At 52.4% G+C, this 25662-nt stretch overlaps 5 protein-coding genes across 5 annotated transcripts; 2 read left to right on the top strand and 3 right to left on the bottom strand.

Moving 5' to 3' along the window:
- Positions 1-7706: 7706 nt before the first annotated feature.
- MIND_01414800 (Cytochrome P450) lies at positions 7707-10412 on the top strand (the record flags this gene model as incomplete). Its single annotated transcript, XM_037370542.1, has 13 exons — positions 7707-8253; positions 8303-8382; positions 8438-8495; positions 8546-8892; positions 8955-9333; positions 9386-9431; positions 9480-9604; positions 9652-9676; positions 9721-9810; positions 9856-9920; positions 9964-10042; positions 10093-10309; positions 10359-10412. The coding sequence occupies 13 exons, from the start codon at positions 7707-7709 to the stop codon at positions 10410-10412; spliced, it is 2112 nt and encodes a 703-aa protein (XP_037213134.1).
- A 122-nt stretch (positions 10413-10534) lies between these two features.
- MIND_01414700 (uncharacterized protein) lies at positions 10535-11932 on the bottom strand (the record flags this gene model as incomplete). The annotated part of the gene is made up of 1 exon (XM_037370541.1): positions 10535-11932. The coding sequence occupies one exon, from the start codon at positions 11930-11932 to the stop codon at positions 10535-10537; it is 1398 nt and encodes a 465-aa protein (XP_037213133.1).
- Positions 11933-15593: 3661 nt separating this feature from the next.
- MIND_01414600 (uncharacterized protein) lies at positions 15594-17471 on the bottom strand (the record flags this gene model as incomplete). The annotated part of the gene is made up of 10 exons (XM_037370540.1): positions 15594-15660; positions 15713-15979; positions 16031-16137; positions 16190-16274; positions 16322-16435; positions 16485-16709; positions 16758-16826; positions 16877-17050; positions 17107-17371; positions 17420-17471. The coding sequence occupies 10 exons, from the start codon at positions 17469-17471 to the stop codon at positions 15594-15596; spliced, it is 1425 nt and encodes a 474-aa protein (XP_037213132.1).
- Positions 17472-19652: 2181 nt separating this feature from the next.
- Positions 19653-22193, bottom strand: MIND_01414500 (Glycoside hydrolase family 76 protein; the record flags this gene model as incomplete). Its single annotated transcript, XM_037370539.1, has 10 exons — positions 21878-22193; positions 21718-21826; positions 21508-21668; positions 21383-21396; positions 21154-21326; positions 21076-21101; positions 20923-21026; positions 20634-20876; positions 20419-20587; positions 19653-20366 (listed from the first exon to the last, which is right to left on the bottom strand). The coding sequence occupies exons 1-10, from the start codon at positions 21950-21952 to the stop codon at positions 19653-19655; spliced, it is 1788 nt and encodes a 595-aa protein (XP_037213131.1). The 5' UTR covers positions 21953-22193.
- Positions 22194-23319: 1126 nt separating this feature from the next.
- MIND_01414400 (uncharacterized protein) lies at positions 23320-25637 on the top strand (the record flags this gene model as incomplete). Its single annotated transcript, XM_037370538.1, has 14 exons — positions 23320-23331; positions 23397-23546; positions 23595-23666; positions 23717-23831; positions 23900-23949; positions 23996-24061; positions 24112-24217; positions 24262-24410; positions 24466-24679; positions 24728-24767; positions 24826-25089; positions 25148-25234; positions 25288-25407; positions 25463-25637. 14 exons carry the CDS (start codon positions 23320-23322, stop codon positions 25635-25637), a joined length of 1620 nt encoding a protein of 539 aa, XP_037213130.1.
- Between the last annotated feature and the right edge of the window lie 25 nt (positions 25638-25662).

Raw genomic sequence — 25662 nt, 5'->3', positions numbered from 1 at the left:
TGACCAGCGCAATGAGTAATAAACCGCACCTTGATAGCTAGTGAAATCCGATTCGTCGTCGTCATCATTGACAACCGACTCGCCCGACTCTGTCAGAGACACATCGGAGTCAACAGAACGGCGCTTCAGAATAGATTTGGGCGGCGCACAGGAAGAATCACTGTGGCGCCTGGGGTTCCTGGTCTGTGGTTTCTTCGGCCTGATCCCGATAGCCGCGGCAACTGTCTCGACAAACGTCGAAATAGAGGACGGGGATGAGCGCCTCCTGCGACGGGGCGCGAAGCGGGTAGGGGGTACGATGGCGCGTGTGTAAGGCATGATGGTTATGATAGCGTTCTTTGTGTTGTGAGACGCGTCGAAGGGGTCTTTGGATAATAAAAACGACGATTTGAGACCCTGCTCTTATAGAGCGAGAGAAAGGGGCCAAGGCGGTGGAGAAACTGACTCGGAATCAAACGGTGGAGAACTCCGTTTCCCCGCAGTTAGTGGAGATCGAGGGTTTTGGAGTATGATGTCGACGCCAAGAACGAGGTCTTCAGTAAGACTGCTTCGGTTCCGGACATGGTCAACGACGACAACGGCGACCGCAAGCCTTCGAGGCTGGGAGCATGGGAGAGAGCATATGATTTGTGGAATGCGATACAAGGGCACAGGGCGGTGTCAAGACATAGATAGACATAGGGGTAGTCGATCGTAAAACGTGGCGAAACGTAGCAGGAACAAATCCTCGAGTCAATTCGCCCATGGTGAGAAGATAACGTTTTAAATGAGTCGCGTGGGGAGTTAGAGCTGGTTGCCTGTGGTTGGGTAGAATACGAAGCAGATTGCGAAGTCGCGCGAGGGCATAACACGAAATTTTTTCGTGGCGACAAGGAGGGATATTAATGGGCCGGGATTTTCAAGAGCGTTTATGGAGTGCCAAGCGCAAAAATTCCTTTGCATGATGTGTATAGTCGCAGTAAATTAAGCAGTAAATAGATTTCAGATTCGTCCAGGAGAAACCTGTCTCGAGTGAGATTTCTACAGTTCAAACGAGACAGGACAACGCACCATGTTTTGAGCCACACGCTCTCCGCAAATTCGCCCGCAACCCCTCCGAGTATTTGAAAGGTCGTTGGCGGATGTGCGTTTTTGCTGAAGGGGAAGAATTGGAAGCTGGTGGTTCTGGATTGGAAAAACCGGACACGCCAGCTGTCCTTCGCTCGAGGCTGGCGCAGTTTCGGCCTTCTTGTTATGCAGGATGCCCATCAACACACGATAGGTGAACTAATAAGGAAAATCGTCGTTTTGAAGTCGAAACGAGGGTGTAATGAGCAAAAAGTTCTGGGAGCGTGGAACTTGCATCGCGAAGGGCTGGGTCATGAGTCGCGTCAGAGAAGGAAGAGATACAGGGACACACCATTCAGACACTCTCTCTTCAAGGTTCGCTGCCCATCATCTTTTGCTTGCCAAAAAGTGGAGAAGAAACTGCTGGTGGCACAAAGCGAGTCCTAGATTCTTGGACTTTGGTTCGTTACGACTCGTTAAAGACGGGCAAGACGTACTGCTCAAGCTGCAACAGCCAGAAAAGTCGCCAGCCTCTACTAGTCTCGTTTGTATTCCACCTCCGGGTGTTGACGTCGAATCGTTGGAACACCAGGACCCATTATCGGCATGATTGGAGCAAAAGAGTGCTGACTTTGCGCTGCAAGGCAAAGTGGAATTGTGTTGGTGGCAGGAATGGCGGAGAGCAATGAGATGAGAAAGAAAGAGCGCTACCTTCCATTTTGGGCGAAGATCATGATTTAGTTGTCTCCTTTCCCCACATTCACCAGCGCTGTCCACGACTACCACTACAGTCTACGGTACCACATATGAATTACCTGGAGATGGTGCCCCCAGAGCTGTGGCATGCATGCTGGAGCTTTTCCGACCGACTAATGCTTGCCGCGACCAGCCTCGCCTGCAAGACCTTTTGCGACATTGCGCAGCCGCTGTTGTTTCGCGACATCGAGTTCATCATTCCTCGTGGCGGCCGGTCTGCTGCATCCATGGCGGCGTTCGTAGAGCTAGTGGCCCACCCGCGCCTCCCCCTGCTTGCCCGCTCGTTTCGCTTTTGTTGGCGGGACAAACCGACTCACCGATATGTATTCGAGAATCCCAATATTCTGTCACAACTCCGGCTCCTTGCGGACAGCCTGCCGCGCTTCCACAACCTGATCTCCCTCCACATTGATTCCTTCGTTGGGAACGACACACTGGCTAGGAGCTTGCGGTCCGCTATCGACTCTCTCCCTCGCCTCCGCAACTTGGAGATTTTGAACTCCTCCTTTACAACGGGGAAGAGACTTGCGCTTCAAAGCTGCAGCATTATCTTGACTAATGATCGCTATTGTCTCAGACCTCCTATCGGCGTGGAGGAAACGAATCCAATTATCCTGGCTGATGCACTAAGTATTGAAGTGTTGCAGCTTGGAGGAGATTTGCTTGATGGCCAAAAGATCCTTCGCGGTTTACTGTTGCAGAACTGGGCCCTGCCAAAGCTCTCGAATCTGTCGCTGCACATGTCCCATAAACTGACGGGGCCACTTGTAGCCGAGTTTGTGAAGCACACCCCGTCTCTCCGACATCTTCGTTTGCGGTTTCCTGCGCCGCGTGACCAGGACGATTTGCTTATCATCCTGCCTGAATTACGTGCCGAAGTAGAGCAACCTCCATTCGACCACACCATCGCGCTCCAACCCAACGACCTGCTCGGCTTGCGCGAACTAAACTGTCCGGCCGAACTCGTCACCGCCATTCTTCCTGGGCGACGTGTCAAAAGCTTGACCATCTATCAAATAGACCCTAGTGCGGAAAGTGACCCGCTTTCCGTCCTGCGCCTGCATGCAATGCACTGCCAAACAATCCGCGATTTCCGGATTAAACGGTCGCTGGCCCTCCCAGTTTTCGCCTCGATATTGCGCGCCCTGCAATCATTCCTCCCGAGGCTCCGATACCTGCGTCTCGCGCTGAACGCGAGCGTCCGCGCCCAATCGTTGCTCGACCTCGTGTCACTGTCTAAAGAACAACTCGCCATTCCGCCGCTGCTGCGCACACTCAGGATCTCCCTTCATGGGCTACATGACCTGGGCGAACAACGGGCGGAGTTTGTCAAGAATATCGCCGTCGGGTTCGCACAGCAACAAACCACTGGGGCCTTGTCTTGTGTAATATTGGAGAACAGCTCAGCCTCTCTTAGCTTTACTTATAATCTGTGTCAAGGAGAGGGCGAGTAAGTAGATGTGGAACTAATAAGAGGAGTACATACTATTCGCTTGGCATCGAAGCTTATCAAACAAGGAAGACCTTACAGTAAACTATACAACTTGGTGAAGTACTAGTAACGAGCATATCTCATCATGATGGGGCCGCTGGGCATTGAAAAACAATCGAAAAATAAAAAAGGTGTGGGCTAGCTAGCCTAGTTTTGAGTAGCCTTAGAGAACGTGCCATCCGCGCGGGGGGGTTGATTGAAAATTTCAGAATTGCTGCCGGTAGGCAGTGCTTAAGCTTCCTGGTCCTGCTGTTCGAACTCGCTGGCCACGACTCGAACAGCGTCATGATCATCGATATATTTCCGATATGGAGAGGGGAATCGTAGATGTAGCCCAACAAATCTAAGATTTCGGGGTGCCAGTGCGTAACCGTCACTCTTCTGGGTTGGCCCGTGTATCGACGGCATTCAGATCTTGGCGACCAAGTCATTATTCCGCTTCGGGTAGATCCTTCTGGGATCGAGTAACCTTAAAATCGAGCTTGACTGAGCGACTTCATTTCCGCATCCCGTTTGCGTTGGCAGCGTTGCTATTCTTCGAGGTCAAGCATCGGTATCCCGACGCTGTTGCGCTCGCCTCTCGGTCTCAGAGGGCATCAAGAGGAAAAAAGAGTCGTGCTTGGGTGTGGGAACGCATAAACAGATCAGGGTCTTGACGGACTCCGCCGACAGCACGTTTCCTGTGGATTTTCCCGGGCACAACAGCATTCCCCGGATAGCAGGCAGACAATCACAGACACAGAGAACGAGCTGGTGCAGTTCCGCGAGCACCCAATCGCAGGTCAGGCGGGCAGGTCGGGTACGGTGGAAAAATCCCGCCCACCACGAGGCCTCGCGAGGACAATCAAGGGCGCAACAATGCAGGCAGCCCGAGCCGCCTGACGCGGCGAATCGGGGTCGAACTAAGGACCGTTTCGTCGGTCTGACACGTGCAGACACAATGCAACGACCCTCGCTTCCTTTAGCGCTGGGACGTCCTAAAAGGTCACAAAGTCTGTCAAGATTTTTGATTGTTCAACAGCCCAATCGCGCATTAGTTAGCGGACGCATCGAAAAAGTACTTCTACCTTTCCCTCTGCCTCAGTTGGATCATCACCCCCCTCTCTTCCCTCCCGTTTCCCCACCACAATTCGAACCATGTCGGACAGAGCTCCTCCGCTCCCTGACCAATATCGCCCCTACGACGACCCAGACTTCCTGCCACACACTGGCCACTGTGGTGTGCAGGGCTGCAACGAGACCTTCACGGTGTCTGGGATGACGCCGTTCAAGCAGTTGGCCGAGCTCCAAGCCCAGCATGCTCCTTTCTGCGTCGCAAGGAAGAGACAGCAAGCGTAAGGTTTCCTACAGCCAGCTCCTTCGATTTATTGACGGCTCTTCCTGATAGCGAGGCCTGCCAAATCGATCGAGTCTACGAGCCGCCCACAGTGCCCAGCCACTCTTACGATTTCCGTCGTGAAAGCGCCATGCGGTAGGTTGCTCTTCTTGGTCACTCCGGCTTGTTGACGATTCGGAATCGCAGGAGCACTGTTGGCGACAACGATGTCCGAATGGGGCCCAGGCATACTCAGCCAGTCGACTTCTATCATTACCGTGACGAGTACCAGCCGCAGCCAACCCCCCCGGCGTACCAGTATCCAGCCCAGTCCCCGCCGTTTAGCTATGGAGGGGTGCCCCAAAACCAGATGGTCAACGTTGCCCGCCGCCGCATTGCCATCAGGGACCTCGTTCTTGACACCAGTGTCCACAACACAAGCCTGCCCTCACCAACATCGACGATGTACTCCAGTCCTTTGAGCTCCAACGCGAGCACGTTGGCTCATAACAGTCCCGTATTCGGAGTCGCCCAAACCTTCGACGACCTCCAACTTGACGGCAAAGGAAGCCCCAGCCAAAACGCTCTGGGTCTCGAGTTCGCGCCTGCCGACCACTATGGCGGGTATGCTCGTCATGGACCGGTCATTTACCCTACTTTACCGCCGATGCAATTCGGTTATCATCACCCAGCTCAGTTCCCTGGCCAGCGCAAGGCGCAGAACCCGCCCAAGCAGCACGCTCGCCGCATGACCAATAGCCGTTCGCCGCCTCGCGCTAGCACAAGCAAAAAAGCTGCCGCCAACCCGGTGGCGCGCCAAAAGTCCCAGGCCGCCGCAAAGAAAGCGCAAGTTAACAGGAAGATCAAAAGCAAGACCTCTCGCAGCGAGGAAGAGCGCATCAACGTCTTGAAGAACAATATGTGGATCATCCAGTTTGGCGTTGTCCATTCCGTTTGCGGTGGCTGCTGCAAGCGGCTGGCCATTGACGGCCGCTCGCGCTTCTATCCCGGGTTGTACGAAAAGCACGCGGAGGTTTGTCCGGGCGTGCGGGCAAAGCGACTGGAAATAGCGCATCGAAAACAACGCGGCGAGGTCGTGACAGTAAGTGGTCTGTCGTATTCGTTGGTTTTGGCTAACAAAAACATAGTATCCGCGCCGTACCTGGATTTACCTGGGCGGCGAAGAAGAGATATACGTGCTAGCTGACGAGAATGGCGCCCCTAAGCCTATCATTTACGGAAAGCCCAAGAAGAAAGACGACAAGCAGGCCGAGCTTGACCTCCTTCGTGAGCTTGAAGTCGACCACTTGACGCCTGTAAACGGGGACGATGCTGAATACGTGAGAAGGGTTCATTCGTGAGGTTGCACCTGCTAACTTGCTCTAGGTCCCTCGTCGTTTCTACTAAGTAATTCCACTGAAAAAGTCAAAAACGCCAACCTGAGGCCCAATGCCAACCTTGTAGTTCCTTTATCCTTCCACTCTTTACCCTCTCCCTCGCCCCATCCGCCCGCGATACCTACTCCAAAATTCCGTTGTCGAAACGCCCACTCCTTTGCTATCGGTCTCCTTGCTGTCCAGTTTTCTTGAACCATGTACTTGTTCGCGCGTCACCCCCACCCTCCGTGTAGCAGATCGTTGTACACTGTAGTCTGTCCGTTAGTCTGTATACAATGTTGCTGCCCCCCAACCTGTGTGATCGTTGTCGTGTCCCGAGAGGCCGAATCGCCCAAAATGGAAATCGCATCTTCTTCCGTTTCCTCCATGACCCAGACACCTTCCTACAAGAGGGAACTCGGTACGCTTCTGGATTGGTGCCGTTCATTTCTCTGAACGCATTCAAGGCCCGTTTGCAAGTCATGATGGTCCCACTGAGGATCCAAGCGGGACTAGTGGTGTTTTGTTTGTGTTTCCAGTGTGAGGGCCGAGTGGAATATTTCGGGAGATACACTCTCAAGTGCGTATTGCTACATCATCCCCTCAGCTTATTGCCTGCTAACTTTACCTTACAGAACACTATAACCGGGGACCATTGTGCTCATTCCAAACGAGTGTCCTCACAACCGTGACGTTCGCTGACTACGGGTACATTTTCCACTAGCGTTTTACTGTTGAAGCTGAGTCTTAGTTTTCAGTTCCGGGATTGGCAATGACTACGCTTTTGCCACTCGAAGCCTTTCTCTCGATATCTCGTCGACATAATGGCTCCGACGTCGCGACAACTTTTGGCCCCGCATTCCCCCACCGCGTTGCCGGAGTTGGCTCAATGGCACTACCTTTTGCTGAATGCGATATTGTGGATAATGTCTTGCCGCGTACCGAGTTCTTCAGACCGAAATCGTGTCATTTGGCGCTTTTATTGGCATACTTGTCACAAGCATCTCCATCCTGTCCCTCTAACACCATGTCAAGGATCTATATGCAACCTCTCTATAGCGACATCTTGGGCGCTTCACCGAAGTCGTTTGGGAAGGCGATAGAAACCTTCCCTTCTTTTCCACGTTAGCAAATTCGGATCTGTATTATGCATTCTTCAACTTCAAGTTCGGCATTCCGCTTTGCATCCTGCACGCCATCAAGATACTCGTCCGCAGAACAAACCTAAGTCATGTTCCTGAGCGTATCTTCAAGGACCCGTCATCTTTTCAGGAACGCGTTCGTCCAAGAGGAATCAGGATGCTGGCAAGCTCCGAATCTGCTGAACTAGATGAAAAGAGGCTGCGAAGAAGTATGTATTGAAAAATAACCTCACGCAGCTTGACAAGTTGCCAGTTCTACCCCAACAATACTCTCTGAATTATTTGCGGAGACACTTTCCCATCGACATCACTGCTTCTTCCGCTGTCGACCGCGTTTATGGCCTCAGACTCAACAAACGATGGAGTGGATACGGCCAATTGCAATTGCCAAGTCGCATATTTCCCAAACCTGACTCCTTTCTGACTTGCTTGCATTCAATGCGCGTCAGCTGACTTGCGCCCAGAACGAAGATCGTCTCCGGCTATTTACCGGATGTGCAAGACGCCGATTCCGATTCCGCTGATCCTCCTTGCCGCAATTCATATCCATGATGTTCTGAGCATCAACTAGGACGGAAATGGGCGCTCGTAGACCTCCGCTTTCGTCTACATTTTCGCATTGCTCTCTATATGCAGCCAACCGCAACCCTCGAAAGACCGTCGAGATCGGCCAATGTCATCGAACATTATGCGGCGGACCCGTCACGACGACAGAAGAATCTGAAGATGTCAAAAGAGACATAAAAGAGAGGCGGCATGTACTGGGCCTTTTCTATTCCACAACCCCACGCTTGCATCGTCTATCCTGTGCGATGGTTTCGCCTGGTGTCGAGTTCCTTGGCGCAATCGCCCTCCAGGTCCTCACCAAACTCGTGCCGCTTGGGTGTCTCCTCCATTATGCTGCGCGACGACTCGAGCAGCCGTTGCCTGTCTGGGCTACAGCGTTGATCACAGTTGCAATGGTGCCGGTTTACGCGACTCTGAGCAACTGGATCACGCGTCGCCGCCACCGACGAGAAGCAAATGCGATGGGGGCCCGACTCGCACCTGAGGTCCATGGGAAATGGCCGGGCGGTATCGACATTATGCAGAAGCTTCTGTGGTACAGACTGAACGGGTACCCTGGTCAGTATGGCGCGCTATTCAGAGCTGGCCAATGCTCACGCTGCTGTAGGCGATGGGTTCCGCGAGTTTGTCGCGGAGTATGGCCCGATTATCAATATCAGAATCTTGTGGACAAACAACTACTTCACGGTATGCTTTCGATGTATCTTATATCTTGGGGGCATTTTTTGAATGGCTCGCATAGACCTGGCCAGACCATGCCAAACGCATTCTTGCAACCGACTTCAATAACTTTGAAAAAGGTCGGTTTCTTGCACGTCTTGGTTTCGCTGTCTTTTGACAAGTTTTTCAGGCCCTCGATTGTCGCGGCTTGCGAAGGAGGTGCTTGGCGTGAGTCGCTTATTTCTCCATGACCTTACACTGATCTTTGATGCAGCAAGGCGTGTTCAACTCGGACGGAGAAATGTGGAAGTTTCATCGAGCAATGACCAGGGCGAGTCCTTTACAAATCCAGGCGCCTTAATTTCTCATCATATCCCCAGCCCTTCTTCACCAAGGAACGCGTCGCTCATTTCGACACAATTGATGTCCATGCCGATGTTGTCATTGCCGCACTTAAAGAGCGTTCTCGTGCAGGATACGCAATCGACTTTCAGGATCTCATTGGCCGGTTTACCATGGACTCCGCCACAGAGGCGAGTACTTGCCGCTCCCTCGACTTCAAGTTGGCACAAGCTGTTACTAACTTGACGTCGTTGTAGATGCTGTTTGGCCAATGCGCCGACAGTCTCAAGGGCGCCCTTCCCTATCCACACAACGTCACTGTCCCAAATGAGCAAACAGCCGCCCACGAACTCTCTTTTGCGGAGGCTTTCAATCAATCGCTCGATGCTGTCGCTGTAAGAATCCCTCGGAACGTCGTTTGGCCGCTTTGGGAACTGCGCAAGGCGGGCATGACTGAGCCGATGAAGGCCGTCAGCGCCTTTATCGACCCCATTATCGCGGCTGCGGTGGAGCGTAAACGTCTGGGAGATGCGGCGGGCGGGGAGAAGCGGGAGGCACAGAATCTATTGGACGAGTTGCTCGACTCGACGGTGGACCCAAAGGTGCTGAAAGAGGAGACACTGAATATTCTGCTGGGTCGGTGTTCGTTATGCCATTTCAAAGGGGGAAAGCTGATGGTGGCCGACAGCTGGACGCGACACCACGATGCACACGCTGACCATGATCATCTACCTGTGTGTCGTTTACTTGGCGTTTCTGTTTTCTTATCTAACGTCATCAAGTCTGTCTCTCCATCCTGCTGCGTCCGAACGTCTTCGCGCTGAAATACTGTGCCATATTGGACCAACGCGGCGGCCAACATTCGAAGATATCAAGGACATGAAATACCTTCGCGCTGTAATCAACGGTCAGTTTATTATACCGTTTATGCTACTCTACTCAACCATACTGCAGAGGCATTACGCCTCTTTCCCGCTGTGTAGGTCATACTGTTAACATGAAAAACTGCTGACAGCGAGCCAGACCCTTCAACTTCCGCGACGCAATTAGCGCAACCACGTTCCCGTCTCCGGATCCTAACCAGAAACCCATCTACCTTCCGCCTCGTGCTCAGTGAGTTTCCATTTCCGTGTTGCAGGAGGTGCTAACCGTACGAAGGGTAATGTACTCGGTACTCCTTATGCAGCGAGACAAGAACCTGTGGGGGCCTGATGGTGCGAACAGTCAGTCCTACTGGCCTTTCTCCTTGCTGATAATACCGCATAGCGGATGAATTTGACCCGGACCGCTTCATCGACGTGCGTCTCAAGAAATACCTTCTTGCGAACTCTTTCCAGTTCCTCCCGTCTGTCCTCCTCGTTGCGTGCCGTAGCGCTGCTGACCCCGCGCTTACAGCTTCAACGCCGGCCCGCGGATCTGCCTCGGGCAGCAGTTCGCATATAACGAGATGTCATTTATGCTCATCCGCCTTTTCCAATCCTTCAAGTCATTTCATCTTGCGGAGGACGCCTTCTCCGCTGAGGGACGCCCGCCCGCTGACTGGAAGTTTGCCAAAGGCCGCAAGGCGATTGAGCGCATCCGTCCAAAGTTGACACTTACGTTGTCGACCTTGGTGAGTAATAAGTATTCGCTCGAGGATTTCGCTAATGCCTCTTGCGCAGGATGGGCTGTGGGTGCGGGTTACTGAGGCTACGAGCGAGGATACCTTAGCCTGAGCCTCTCATGCCTGGCTGAGTTGTATTAATGACTGCGATATCAACATACTCCTTACTTCCCATACAATTGTACTTTGTTCAACTTCCGCTACAGTCGTATTACCAAGTCATTGGTTTTCATGCTACTCAGCCTCTCCTTTGCGCAGCGAATAATTCAGCTGGATACCACTACCCTCTAACGCTACAAAGGACAATGCCCCACTCCCCTGTTGGCGCGCCAAATCAACGGCAATCTGCTTGACAAAATCTGGATGTCGCTCGCTCGGCGTAGCACGGAGTCCGGGAAGTGAGATCCTGAGCGTGCGGAGTTGTCGCGGAAGCAAGAACTCATGTGCTAATACGCGCTCGAGCAACGATTCGGCGCTGACTCCAGCATCTAGCGCCAGACGCAAGTGCTGCAGCTGCGGGAAGGCCAATTGTGCGGCTTCCAGTGTCTCCGAAAACTGTGGGAAGCTCAAGGACTGTTTTATCCGGAAGGAGTGCAGGGTTTGGCATCGCATTGCGGGTAAGTGCAAGATCGATACCGCAAAAGGTATATTCACAGTATGGGTCGCAGAACTAGGTTGGGGTAGGAGCGGTTGATAAATTGTGAGAGATTGGATCGGCCGCCCGGGGAGGATGGAGGTGGCTAGTTCGGCGGGACATCGGAGGTCGCGCAGGTCGATCAAGTCGACAGGTTCCAGGGCTATGTTTTGGTTGTATCGGGGCCAGTCTACTGGAGCGCGCTTCTCGAGTAATACAGCAAAGAATTCAGGCAGATTCACCCGTGGAAGGCACCGTAAGCACAGCTTTCGAACATATGGGGTGCGCTTCAATAGTCCGCTTATAAGTGGACCTGATAATCGCCTGGAGAGGTCCAACTTCAGAACTAAAAGCCTCGGAAGAGTTGGCAGCTGTTCCAGTAAGCTCTGAATGATGTCTTGAGCATTAAACTGGTCTCCTCGAAGAGCTAGCTCTGAGATAGTCGATGCATCGACCAGATTCATTCCCTCGAAGATTGCGGATGGCTGGAGGTAGCGATCCATGGTGATATTGCACTGGTCGAGGGAAAGTATATCCCCATTATTCAATGTACAATTCACAATCTCCAATTTGCGGAGGCGAGGGAGGGAGTCGATAGCCCGTCGCAAGTGCCCGGCAAGGGTGTCGTCCCCAATGACGGAATCGATATGGAGGAGAATTAGATTTTGGAACAGTGTTAAGCTCTCTATGACGAGCTGATACTGCACCGACGCCATGGTATGCTCCCGCGTGGCGGATATTCTGCTTTGCCAATCAAAGCGAAACGAGCGTGCAAGCAAAGGCAGCCGCGGGTGAGACAACAGGTCTCTGAAGGGGGCCATCGACGCGGTTGACGGACCGCCATGCGGGACGACGACTTCAAGGTCGCGAAATAACAACAGCTGAGCAATGTCGCAAAAGATTTTGCACGTGAGGCTGATCGCGCAAAGCATTTGCGGGTCGGAGAAGCTCCAGCATGCATGCCATAGCTCTGCAGGTACCATGTGCAGGTAGTCCATTTGTGTCGTTTGTAGTGGTCGGCGGCACGGGTTGTATACTATGTGGCGGGAGAAGGAGACAACCTCGCAACAACCAAAAATGGAAACCGGTCTTCTGTCTTCCTCCTTCATCTCGTTTGCCGTTTGCCGTCCTCCGTCGTTCGCGCACTCACTCATTACCCGTCACAATGGCCAAATACAACTCCCTCCGCAAAGCAGGCCTCACGCCCTTCCACTTCGATATTGCCACCTACGGCTTGTAATGGTATCTGTGGCGAATCACCTTGCTCAAGCACAGGCTGGATCTGGGCTATTATACTAGACTGGAACAAGGGCATCGGGTGGCTTCAATCGTTCATGTGAAGCATTGACGCAGTACGTTGACCTCCGACTGCCTCTCGGCCCGGCTGACTATGAACTGAAGCTGGCCTTCGCTCCAGGTCTAGTGCCACCAACCCTTGGGCGTTGCTATCTTGACTCTCCGGAATTACATGACAGACGGATAGCTCGAGCGACAAGCATGCTTCAAAAAGCCTCGATATAAAAGTCTCCCTATACCGGCGAGGGTGTCGAGGTCCACCTGGTGCGTATTCAGGCCTCCTATTATTATTATTATTCTCATCGAAAAGCTTACCCCGTGCAGGCCTTCGCAATAAAATTATTTCGCTGCCATTTGCCCAACCCACATCTCTGCTCAGACAAATGACACTCCTTGGCCAACTCATATAATTCCGTGTCGTACTCGAGGACAGCAATAGCAACGAGCCATTGGAATCCCCTCCCCCTTTCGAAACCACTCACGATATTGGTTCATGCTTGTGCTAGCAGCTCAGCCCGACAATTACTTTCCTGGCTGGCTGCTACCAAGCGACTCCCCATATGCTACATGCAAGAAAGGGTCATCGTGCTTCCCTGCTGCTTGTCGTTGGTTTTCTAGCCACGTTTGCGGAATTTCTTTACACACATGGGACCCATTCTCCGAAACTCCACGAAAATATCCTTCTTTCCTCCGAGACGGGCTTTTTACAACTCGGTCATACTCTACAAGGACCAGGTGGTTTGGTCTCTTCGACACAACCTGTGAAATTCGAGTCTTTCCTTCCCGTTATTGGTACAATGCGAAGAGCCGACCGGAATGGACACCCTCAGACATTCTTTTCGACAGTTATGTGTGTTTGGTTTACACTACTAGTACTTATCGCTCGCTTTTACCGTCCACTATTACGGCGGTTGCAAAACTCACTTCCACAGTTGTCCCTCTCTTTCCTGTTCCATATATCCATTGCCCTTCCCTGCATACCTAATACATACATTTACCGACATTTCACCACTGCGTTGTTACTTTCAAGTCTCTACTTGACTACATACCACGGCGCTGCTCTCGCCGGAATGAACAGGGGGAATGAGGACGGAGAAGTAATGAAATGGTAGTCATTTCGATTCTAGCAAGATTGAGATTGAAAGACGGGAGTTTCACGGAGGGCAGACATACCAGAAGTCGTATATGCCATCCAATTCCCCTTCACTGACATGCTAACCACCTTGACGACTGCTGATAGGCCCGTCTGTTGTACTCTACGAGTAGCAGAGTACAACCCAATGGGTGTCGAGGAGGACCACTCTGTCGAGAAAGTGAGAAGGCGATAACTCGGCAGATTAGTAGTGATACACACTTATCGCAAGCCCTCTTTGTCTGCCAATCCTTTGCAGAACCGCAGATGCCTAGACTGATTCGTCATTCCATGGCGAGCTCGGCTGGACCTTGAAGCCGTATAACTCGCGATAGTTTGGCGTTATGAAGGGAACGAGAGATTGTGGCGCGACGTCATAGCATCTCAAGTGGTGGATGCCGCGTGTATTATGGTGACTGAAGTTGCGCAGGAGATGGAAGAATGGTGCAAGAGACGGCTTCCATTTTGGGCCATTCTTGATTCATCGCTTGTCCCGACTCCCGATTGTCGACCGCAAATAACCATACAATTTCCACTTGCACTATTGCGGCGGACAAGTGTCTCCAGTATCACCAGTCCGTCAATACTCTCGTTGATACTTGGCACTGAGCTCACTTCAAGTCAAACACCAGTTCATTTGAATTGAATATGGCGGGCGTAAACTACCTACAACTAATGGCCCGCGAGCTCTGGGACCTGTGTTGGAATCATTGCGAGCAAGAATCACTGCTGCAGCTCTCATTAACTTGCAAACTCTTCCGGGCCATCTGCCAACCGATGCTCTTTCGCGACATCCTAATTAGCAATGTCACTTATCCCACCTTTCATCCCGGCTACTCTCCCTCCATGGAACGTTATAAAAGCTTACTCGCCCATCCACACCTCCTGATATCTACTCGTTCCGCCACATTTGGCACGATGGCGGCTCGTCCACGCTTGTATGGGCCAGCACAAGTGAATGTTAGGCTGGCCTTCGGTTTCGACCCCGTGTCCCCCTTGGAGTTGGCTTGCAATTTCGCGCAGCTCCTTCCGAGCGTTGCCTCTTTTGGCGTTCACGGCAGTAAACACTACCAGATTGACGACGAGCTTTACGCTGGCGCGTGGCGCTCTCAGTTGGACACACTCCTCAATCTCCGTGAACTGGACATCAGTCGGTGTGTGTTTCCCACTGGGAAAGAACTCCCTCTGGAGCGTCTCTCCCTTGTAGATTGTCTTCTGCCCAATGCTAAATCCAAAAATGAAGACCCAATCCACATTGTCGACAGAGCCACTATCTGCGACTTATGTTTACGGGGAGAAGAGGTGGTTGCCAATATCATACTTGGCCTCTTGACCCAGATCCATGCCGATGCATTCCCCAATCTCATTCGACTCGAGCTCGACCTCTCTCTGCGTCTGCCCGGACCCACAGCCGCGGAACTCCTCAAACACACATGGAACCTTCAAACCCTTATCCTCCATTGCTCTGTTGACCCCGAATACACGGCACAGGGGCTATTGGCCAGCACCATTCCCCCTCCAGCTTACGATGTCTCTATTTCTCTACCGCCTCATGCACTCCCGGCACTTTGCGAACTCCATTGTCCCTCTTCCCTCCTCCTTGACCTCTTCTCTGGCCACCCCATTGAGAGCCTGACCATACTCCCTGATCCGCTGGACCCACACAACGGGGCGCCTCTCCGCCCTCTTGAGGATTTCAGCACACAACCAGTGCACACCTTACAAGTCCAGCAGCCCGTCCTGATGTCTGCATTCTCTGCCTCTCTTTCCCTCATCAACATTGTCTTCCCGCGGCTCCGTCATCTCGAAATCGCGCTCCAGCCTGGCCCTGATACCACCCCGGAAGACCTGTGGGACCTTGTTTCCGACGAGCAATCCCCCGTCCCGCCCAAGTTGGAGTCCCTTCGCATAGCGTTTCCGCGTCTCGAGCGCGCGGAGGATGGCTTTGCAACAGAAGTCGAGGCGCAGCTCGGGTCAGAGCTGATTAAGCAGCAAGTAGACCCAAAGCCGCTCCGCGATATAAGCTTCGAATACGAAGATCAAGCACTGTCATATCGCTTTGCATCCAGACTTTCTTAATAATCAAGCACACAAGGTTGCTTTGCCCGCCGCTGCTATTCGATTCCATCTGCGCTACTACTCCGGCAATACACGATACTAGTATACAATTATAAATGGGTAACTCCTCCCTGACCGAGAAAAATTTTCAGAAGCAAGACAACACAACCTGCTCAGTACTCGAGCTCGCTGAGACGGCTCAGACCCCTCCTGCGGGGGAACGGAAGGACGTTGACCTTCCTGCTCCGTTCGTCAGCAGTTGTAAATGAACTGAATCAAAAAAAAAATTCACTCGTTGTTGGCGCCCGCCTTGTTGGCAGTCTCCTTTGAGTCTGCGCTAGAGCTCGTGGAGGTGGCCGTGTTCTTATTCTGGCCGTTGTTCGCTGCATTGCCGTTGTTAGCTGCGTTGTTCTGGCCTTTGTTGGCGTCGGCGGCTTTCTTCTCGTCGGCAGCCTTCTTGTCATCAGCAGCTTTCTTGTCGGCGGCAGCTTTCTTGTCGGCGGCAGCTTTCTTGTCGGCGGCAGCCTTCTCGTCAGCGGCCTTCTTGTCGGCAGCGGCTCTGTGATAACATAACGTCAGATGAGGCACCACGAGAGAAAAAGGGACACACTTGTCGGCAGCGTTCTGGTTGTTGTTGCCATTTTTGTTCTGACCGTCATTGCCCTTGAGCAGGCACTGCTGGATGGCCGCAGCGGCATCAACAAGACCCTGAGCTTTCTACGCATCGTCAGCTTATGGGCTCCCGTCGTCTAAAGCCACACATGCACACCTTGATGCGGCCCTCGTTGACCTTCAACTGCTTCTCCGCCTTCTTCAGCTGCTGGGCAGCCTTGTTGTTGGCGTTTTTGTTGCTGCTGCAACGCGCATGAGCAAGCGACAGCAGGACGAACCGAAAACGCACTTGGTGTTCTTCTTTTGGGCGTTTTTGTTCTGGCTGTTGCCGTTCTTCTGGACGTTAGCAGCGCCGTTTTTGTTGGCGGTACCAGTCTTGTTAGCGGTGCCGGTCTTGCTGTCGCTGCTCACCATTAGCTTTAACAACTCCGAGAGTAAAGGACACCACTCACTTTTCAGCCCGGGCCTCCTTCTTGTCGCCCGCCTGCTTTTTGTCGTCGGCGGCCTTCTTGTCAGCAGCGGCTTTGTCGTCGGCAGCCTTGTTGTTGGCAGCGCCAGCCTTGTTGTCGGCGGCCTTCTTCTCGTCAGCCGCTTTCTTATCGTCGGCAGCCTTCTTGTCGGCAGCGGCCTTCTCGTCAGCGGCTTTCTTGTCAGCGGCTTTCTTGTCAGCAGCGGCCCTGCAAAACGTCGTCAGAACGAGCGGCCACACGCAACGAAAAACCCACTTGTCGGCGGCATTCTTGTTCTGGTTCTGGTTCTGGTTATTCTGGTTGTTGTTCTTTTTCAAGATGGAGCTAGTGGACAAGTCAGCACCCGCAGAGCGTGAAAACGTAAGGCAACGTACTCGTCAACCTGAATTTGGCCGACCAGCTTCTTCGCGTCGTCGAGCGACTTGGTCAGCGCGTCGTTGTTGGCCGCGAGCTGCTGTTGGTTGCCCGCTTGCGCGGTGCCAGCCTTGAGCGCGTCGAGGAGCGATAACTGCGCCTCGAAGATGGGCTTCGCGTCTTTGATGCCGTTGCTTAAAACTCCCAGTTAGCGCAAGAGGCGAAAAGGGGAAGGATAAAGGGGGCTTACAACGCGTTAATGCGCGCCAGCTCCTTCTGTGCGCGGTCGATGGTGTTGCTGAGCGTCTTCCCATTGACCTTCGCGCAGTCGATGTTGCCGTTGGTGTTCTTGTTGTTGGTGTTCTTCGACTGGTTGTTGCCAGTGTTCTTGTTGCTCTTGTTATTCGAATTCTGGTTCTTATTCGAGTTGTTGGCGGATCCAGTGTTTTTCGAAGATGCAGCAGTCGAGGATACAGACGAGCTAGAGCTAGACTCCGCACGGGCATTTAAAGGGCCTATATACGGGTTTCAGTGCTGAGCGAAGAAGACGCAGAAGCACTCACCAGCCAAGGCCGTCGCAGCGAGAACGAGGGTGGAGAGAACCGCGAACCTCATGATTTCCGGAAGTTGTTATGTATACGAACGAAGGTTGAAAAAAGTTGTGTGTTTGCGTATCGAACGACCCGGGAGAAAGCGAATAGAGTTGGAATGAATGCGGAGGGAGACACCAGGTCCGGTGAGCGAGCGAGCGAGCGAAAGTGGGAGAGGAGCGAAGGCCAAGCCAGCGCATCTCCTTGGCGGACGGGTTTTTTATATACGGGAGGGATCGCCCCCTCACGGTCCGGTATTCAATGCTGATGACAGTCGACATCGGCAACATAAAATTTATTGAGCTCGCACCGTTGCCATCACGATCCGCAGAGCTGGATACCGCCGAGGTTGGTAAAGAGCCGATCTGGCGCTGCTCATACGCGAAAGCCCAATTCAACGACAAGTGGCTCCAAGTGACTGCCCCATCGCTCCACATCCGTGCTATTTTCAGCTTTTGCCAGAAGGGAAAAGAGCGCATCGCCGACACTGACAATTCACCCACAGATTGTGTCAATTGGCTTGGCAGCAACCTGCGAAAATATCTTTCCGCCTGGCAACGCTGCTGACGCGTTTGGCAAGAAGTTTCTGTGCTGCGGGCAGCGATATGGAGGCGCGAGCTTCGCAGTATCGCAGCCGGCTTCCTCGCCATCGAGAATAGTCAGCAAAGCGAGCTGCGGGGGCCTTGGCGGACGGAAAGCCACACCCGACATGACCGTTTGTGCTCTACTGATCATCAGCGTGGTTCTCAATGAAAAAGCGGACATGAGCGCACCGCAACCACAGAAAACCGCTCGTTTGTCGCGTTCCTGCCGCGGAAACCACCGACGATCACCCACCACCGAGGCGACGACCGACGAAGACACATGTGGGCATTCAAAAGTTCTGTTTATAACGCGGTGCAGTGAGCAGTCTGGACTGCATGGAAACGACGGCAAGAATAGCCCTCCATTGCTATGATCCCAACTTCGTGGTGCCATCTCTGTGTGTAAGCGATACCAGTTAATCGGAAGGACCTCGACAGCATTGGCGGGCGTCCATAGAAGTTGCAATTGGTGGACAGGGAATCGAAGGGAAGCAACGACTGGAGGCTTGCATATGCCGGCAGGTGAGCAGAACTTTATTCGAGATCGCCGCGCGAAGGAGGAATAAAAAGTTGGTCAGCATGCACGTGCATTGATCTAGATAAGATGCCTCATCTTGACGAGGTTACCTGATACATCGTTGTGTTTATTCCCCTCTCTTTTTCATACCCCTTGAAGGCAGTCGCGAAGGAAAAGCTGAGCATAAGGACTACAAGTTGAACTTTAAATTCAAGCTCTCATACAGAGTCCAGGTCGACGGGGTAAGGAGTATATAGCATGATCTCAGGCTCCCGGCGGACATAATAACCTTGCTGCCCAATGGCCGTGCTGGGGGAATGCTGCTGCGGCGCTGGCGCTTTCCAGCCTGCCTGGAATCAAAGTAAGTCTACTACTGGGTTGCTATTACGGATAAGAAGACGCACGATTCACGAATCACTGGCACACAGTTCCCTCTGCCATGCATGCCTCTAGCTTGGTTGTCGTGAGCCCTGCGAGCGCTTCCGAGCAGCATATAGCTCTCGCAAGCTGATGAAACAAATGCCCTGCTCCCGTTGTCGTGATTACATGGGCATTCGGCGAGCACCTGCGGAGAGAAAAGGTTAACAAAAGAGAGGAAGACAAAATCGTAATTTTGCGCACCAAGGAGAGATTCCCTACGCCGCCACGTCGCCACCAGTCCTTCTCCTTCGAACGTTTGGGAACGGTAGGTCAAGGCAGTAGTGCTATGCAGCATTGGCCTGAACCAGAGCCTGCTGGATCGCAACAAATTCAGCAGAACTTCGTCTGGCAGGCCGGAAACGCACCTGGCTACTCGTACGTATGACTATGGGTGCAGGTAAAAGGGAGCGAGAGTTTTTCGGGGCGGGGAGGGCGAAGTGGCCATCTGTAGTGGTGGAGAGCGGAAGAGGAATGAATGAATGCCTATCACGTGTCGATCTTCCGACTTGCTGCTCTCATTCACATCAACTTGAATGCTCGAGTACTTACTACACAACTGCCATATCAAGCTGCCTTGTTCATGGGTAACACCGTCTGTGGCGTGCATGTCCAATGTACACTCGGATATCTACGACTACTACGGGGTAAGAGAGCGCAGACCAGGAACTCCATGCACAAATTTGTTCTAAGCGGCACGATATTCCGGCAATTCCTCATTTGCTACCTCTGGGTCCTCCCTTGTCGGGCTGACAGCAACATTCGGTACATGTCGTTTGAGAGGAAGCGGCGGCAAGCCTGAGCTTGAGCGTGTCGTCTCAGAAATCAGGGTTGGTGGTGGGACTGCCCAGGACTCCGAAGAGCTGAGAGAACGCAACGGAGCTCCCCGAACAGGTATACCGAGGTTGTCTGCCCGTTTAGGGTTGCGCGACTCAGAAGCAGAGCGGGAAGACGCTGTTTGACTGGCTGAGTGGCTGGAAGGATGAAAGCTTGTAAACGCATCGACCATGCCAACGACAGGATGTGGGGATACGAGGGAGGCCATCTGAAGCCGACTTTGTCGCTGTTTCCACCTCCAACAGAGAAGCAGAGCGAGTAGCAATGCAAGAACAGCAACTCCAGCAATAATTCCACCTACAAGACCACCAATGGATGTCTTGGCTTTAGGAGATGGGCTGGGAGGGGCAGAGGCGGTGGCCGTGGGTGAAGACGATAAGAAGGAAAAGTTACTCGCGCTCGGAGACGAGGATAGGACAGGTTCATCGAGAGCAATAGAGCTGATTAAAGCTTGAATTGCATTAATTTGGGACGATGTGTCGAATGTAACGCCTGCGGGCCCGTGCCAGTCTCCGCCATAGACGTCACCTCCGTTTTGCTTTGCGAGGTCGACAACAGCGTTATACTACATTGTCTGGTAAGCCCAAATGTTTTGAAAGGTATCAATAGCAACATACCTGGACAGCAAGATACGAAGCAATCGACAGTCTCACGGAGGGACTTGTCGCATTGCGCAGGTACGCAGCTGTCAACCCGCGAGGAATCGACCCGTCGCCCGGCTGAATTATTCCGGTACTGTTTTGCCAGCTCGTCGTTGCAAACGATGCGGATATGAGTTCATCGAGCCTAATAGAATCAGTCAGTTAAGAACAGGAGCGAGAACAATACTTGCATATTGATGTAAGAGGTGTTCTTCGAGACGGAATACAGGACTGCCAAACCCTCGATCATAAGACCAGAGTTGTAGGACATGAGACCACCGCCTATTGCGCAGCTGTCGTTGGCACGAGCTGATATGCCATCCAGAACAAGGCCTTGAGCGTTGTACAGATGCGAGCGGATGAACGACATAGACTCGATGGCCGCGGAGAGATAGAGCACGTTCGACGTGGCTTCGGCGAGCAAGGCGGAGAGGCTACAGCAAGTTAATCGTAAGAGTGGCGGGAGGAACGAGGACAGACATAAAGAAACCACTGTCATCGACGTAAGCAGTAACATTGTAAAGGGATGGTATAACGCACCCTGTGGCGATAACAACAATCTCGGGATTTTCCAGGTCCTTGCTCTATAACGCGTTAGACGCAGTAGTAAAACCTGGCAAGAGAAATAGTAACCCAGAATGCCCCACCAGCCATAGTAGCTTGTTCTTGGTGTTAGCGATAGTGATGAAGTGAGTCGAATGAATCGCACACCTCCTTGACATGAAGGGCTCAAATCGAAGCTTTTCGACGCCATTGCCCCCAGATTAAGTTCCGCCTGCGTGATGGTATACGGGACTGCGGCCCACCACGACTGGATCGCATAGTCAAGAAACACCGGTTCATTATATGCCTTGTAGGCGACGATGGCTCCGTGCCCGAAATTCCTGTGACGATAATGTTGGCCTTCGAGAAGTATAGGAAGGAGAGTGATGTCACATACAGGCCAAAGTTAAGCTATGGTGGCGAGTTCGTGTCAGTTTCATATTATCACAGCTTCGATGATGACGCTAAACACAAAGAGAGAGAGAATCAGGTATAGGACAGCGGCTCAGTGAGTTGACTCACCACATAAAAGCCTGAGAAGTTCTTCGTCCCGGACTGCTCGAGCGCCGTCTTCGCTGACGAGTAGTATCGCCCGAGATCGTCTGCGTACTTCGACTGCGTTGTGAGTTGGTCGAATTCAGCGAGTTGGGAGTAGACCGCGCCGGTGAGGCCATATGTATTACCTGAACAGTTAATGCTCTGTTCCAACAAAAGCAAAAGTGAAAGCCTTACTAGGATCGGGAAACATCGAGTTGGTGCCATTGAACTGCGAGACCGCCTGCGAGATCGCTCTTTGAGCGAGAGCAATCCTGTTCTCGCGCGAGGTAGTGAGGTTTGGTTTCTATAGTTGTGAACATTAGCAACAATTTGGGAGAGAGAATAGGCCACTAACACGCCATGACGAGCCAGGCGACTGTGAAGCAACCCTTGCGACGACAGCAGCCCAGATGAAGGGAAGAAGAAGCATGAGATGTGTCTGCAGTGTGTGCGCTTGTTCGCGTTAATGACTTCCTGTAACAGTACTTAGGGCCTTGTGGCGGCCCACCGGTGGCAGCTAGTTCCGAGCTAACAGTCAAGTTCTGGATGATGCTGACCCGCATGTGGGCGGTGCCACATTGACAATAGTGGGCATTGGGTTGCAGTTCTCGGGTATTAGGCAATTGCGAAAGGCACCGAAGAGTGCGGATAGTCATTTCGAATGAAGTCATGGAAGATGTTGCGTCCCGCTATGCCAGCGTTGACCGGTGACCGCCCATTGTCGCCCAAGACAAGAAACGGATGTGTGACAGTGCTGTTACTGCTTTTCCTTTTCCTCTCTACTCTGCGCTCCATCTATGGCGCCGGCCGCCATTTACAACGGTACTCCGAAGTAGTCATCGGAACCGTACGCAGGGAGGCGCCGGCACGGCTTTACCTTGTGGTCTTCGTGGCCAACCATGTTTGGGGGTCTGGTCGAAGAAAATCATTGTAGCAATTTAAAGCTTGAAGACTGCGAGTAGTTTCGCGACAGGTCCGTGTCTCCGCCCACATTCGCTTCCAAAGTAGCTGAAAGTGCTTATAAGCCCCACCCACCTTCTTGTGGTTCCGTCCTATTCTCACTCCACAAAAGTTCGCTGATGTCGAGGCGCAAGCGTACCGGTGGCAGGCTGAGTCTATGCGCCAATGGTAGTTATGCGTTGCGGTGGACCATGAGGGGCAATGGCGGGGCGGGAATGAGATGAGCGGAGCAAAGATGTGCACTTCCTTTTCGGGCCAAAACTGGTCGTCTCCTTTCTCCACCCCATCCAACTACCACGACCACAAATGAACTGTCGCGAACGGTGTCTCTAGACTCCGCGGCGCATACGCTGACTGTGCGCAATCAGCCCGGATACTGATTTCAATGAAGACTTTTGGACATTACTATACCTCAGTCTGCATATCTTGGTCAATTCGACTCTATTGTTTCCAACACCGTTTGACAAGGGAACCCCGACATAACAGACCTGCTTCTCCATGTCCTCTCCCCAGCAAGTTCTGTCAGCCTTTCGGCACATTGACGCTCTCAAGCTATGGTCAGCAAGTGACAGCAGCCCAGGTCGCCAACGAATCATCGATTATCGGGTGTTTTGCTGACGAGTGGCAAGCAACGTATATCTCCGATGGCATCGTGTGAGACCGCACCCAGCGGTCGATTTGTCTAGCGACACTGACCACTATTGTCCTTACGCGCGGTTCTGCCGAGACGGACCACAACTTCGTCGGTCCGACTGGAGACTTTTCAATGCCTTTCCTTCGTTGCTCACACTGAAGAGCTTACTTGCTCGCGGAAGATGACACGCTGGACGTCTTCAAATGGGGGCCAGGGTAAGTACAAGAGCGCCTGCTGGCACACGTCGATAGTTGCCAGCTTTCTCACCATGATTGCCCAGATTCTCCTGCCAATTGTGGGGACGCTGACTGCCTACATTGTCTTCCATGCGCTGCAGATATTGCTTTCAAATTTAACCTCACCTTTACGTGGGATCCTCCCTAGTCCGCCCATTCCCAATTATCTCTTGGGCAATTTTCGGCAGATGGCGGTTAGTCTTACTATCACTACTACCGTTACGCCAGTGACGATACCCCAGGAAGACCCCAAACTTTCGAGTGAATGGCGCAAAGACTACGGGAACAACTTTCTCTTCCATGGCTTATTTAGCGTAAGCACCCGTACTTATCATTCCTCCGGGAAGCACTGACTCTCTGTTAGATTGGGGAGCTGCATACTTCTGACCTCAAAGCTGTCAGCCACATTGTCTCGCACGCCGATATCTATCAACGACCTGGAGCAAATCGCGACGCTTCCCGTCGCATGATGGGTGAAGGTATTGTTCCTTCTCACTCTTGGGTTCTCGTCCGCGCGATTATCAATAGGCCCTGATATAAAACACAGGCATTCTGTTTGCAGAGCTGGACCAGCATAAGCGTCAACGTCGCGTCCTGGTATGTCCCGGAAACGAAGCTTCAGATGAACTTAGCGAGATATTAGAATCCTGCGTTTGGTGTCCCTCAAATTCGCGCTGTGACCGAAATATTTGCAGAGAAGGCTATCCAGGTGTGCGACTTCCCAAATATTGATCCCCGATGAATTCAGTAGAGTTGTAGTTGCGCGATATATGGACAGAGCAAATTCGTCAACAGGGTGGCAACAACCAAGTGGAAGTGTTTTCAGGGCTGCGGAAGATGACACTGGATGTGATCGGTCGCGCTGGTATTGCGCACTTTACCACTTGGAAATCACACTGACAATCGAAGGTTTTGGCTATGAATTTAATGCATTAGAGCAAGAAGGCGGCACGAACGAGCTCAATCAAGCGTTCACGGATCTCTTCCACTCGCCAAAGTCAAATCTCTTCCAAGCTATCCGACTCGCTCAAGGGCACATCCCTATTCTCAAACTACTGGTATGTGTTCTCCGACCACATCTGGCTACGACTTAGATTAAATTTTGCCTGACAGCCTCTTCCCGGACGCCAGGTCGTGTTATCGGCACGCCAAAAGATGGACGAGATTGGCAGTCAAATTGTCCAACGCAGCAAGGCGAATATTATTGCCGAAGACCAGGTGAAGTCGCTTGGGACACGAAGGGACTTGCTGTCTATCTTGCTCAAAGCGAACATGTCCCCAGGGCTGCCGGAGAGTCAGAGGATGAACGAAAGCGAAATCATTTCCCGTGAGCAAACCTGATACGTCGTTTCTCAGCCGGATTATATATTACTAGAAATCCCCGCTTTCTTTGTTGCTGGCCATGAGACTACCAGGTATGTGTCCTCAGGGTTAGTTGAGACTTGACTTAACACAGACGAAACCTGTTACCAGTGCTGCGACCGCCTGGGCCCTACATGCATTATCGATGAATAAACCGATTCAAGACAAACTCCGCGAGGAATTGCTCCAACTTGAGACGGACAACCCGACATTGGACGAGCTCGGCGCGCTACCTTATCTCGACAAATTTCTGCGCGAGACACTCCGTCTTCATGCCCCTGTTGTGTTCATGCAACGCAAGGCCATGGCAGACGACGTGTTGCCATTAGCCAAGCCCATAATCGATAGCAAGGGGAGAGAACATACGAGTTTGCCGTGAGTGTGCTATGTTTCAAGTTTTCTATTCTTTTGTGGGTAATAAACAAATTGAAAGGATACGTAAAGGCCAGATGATTCATCTTCCGATTTGGGCAATCAACACAGCGAAGGAGACGTGGGGCGAAGATGCACTTGAGTTTCGGTATAACTGCAGTTTTCCTAGTCAAGAAAGTTACTAATCCACGCGAATCACAGTCCAGACCGATGGGATAATATCCCGGAGGCCGTCAGCGGTGTCCCTGGTGTATGGGGCAATTTGTTCACCTTCTTAGCTGGCCCCCACAACTGCATCGGTTTCCGGTTTTCAATTGCCGAGTGAGTGTTCAAGCGTACTGATGCAACGGGCGACTTGATCAACTATATGCATCAGGCTCAAGGTCCTACTCTTCACCCTCGTGCGCGCGTTCGAAATTAGTCCCGCAGTGCCAGATGGGGGCATTGTTACTGTGACTGCGGGAGTGATGCAACGCCCTTCAGTTTTAGCGGAGAAGGAGAAGGGCTCTGGGCTACCATTGATTCTGACGCCTTTGCAAAACGTTGAATGAGATATGATAAAGGAAGCAAGCCAAC

This window comes from Mycena indigotica, assembly GCF_014461135.1.
Source record: "Mycena indigotica strain 171206Taipei chromosome Unknown Mind.scaff0018, whole genome shotgun sequence".
In the NCBI taxonomy this organism is placed as follows: Eukaryota; Fungi; Basidiomycota; class Agaricomycetes; order Agaricales; family Mycenaceae; genus Mycena; species Mycena indigotica.
The sequence above is the reverse complement of the archived record's forward strand: the minus strand, read 5'-3'. Positions and strand labels throughout refer to the sequence as shown.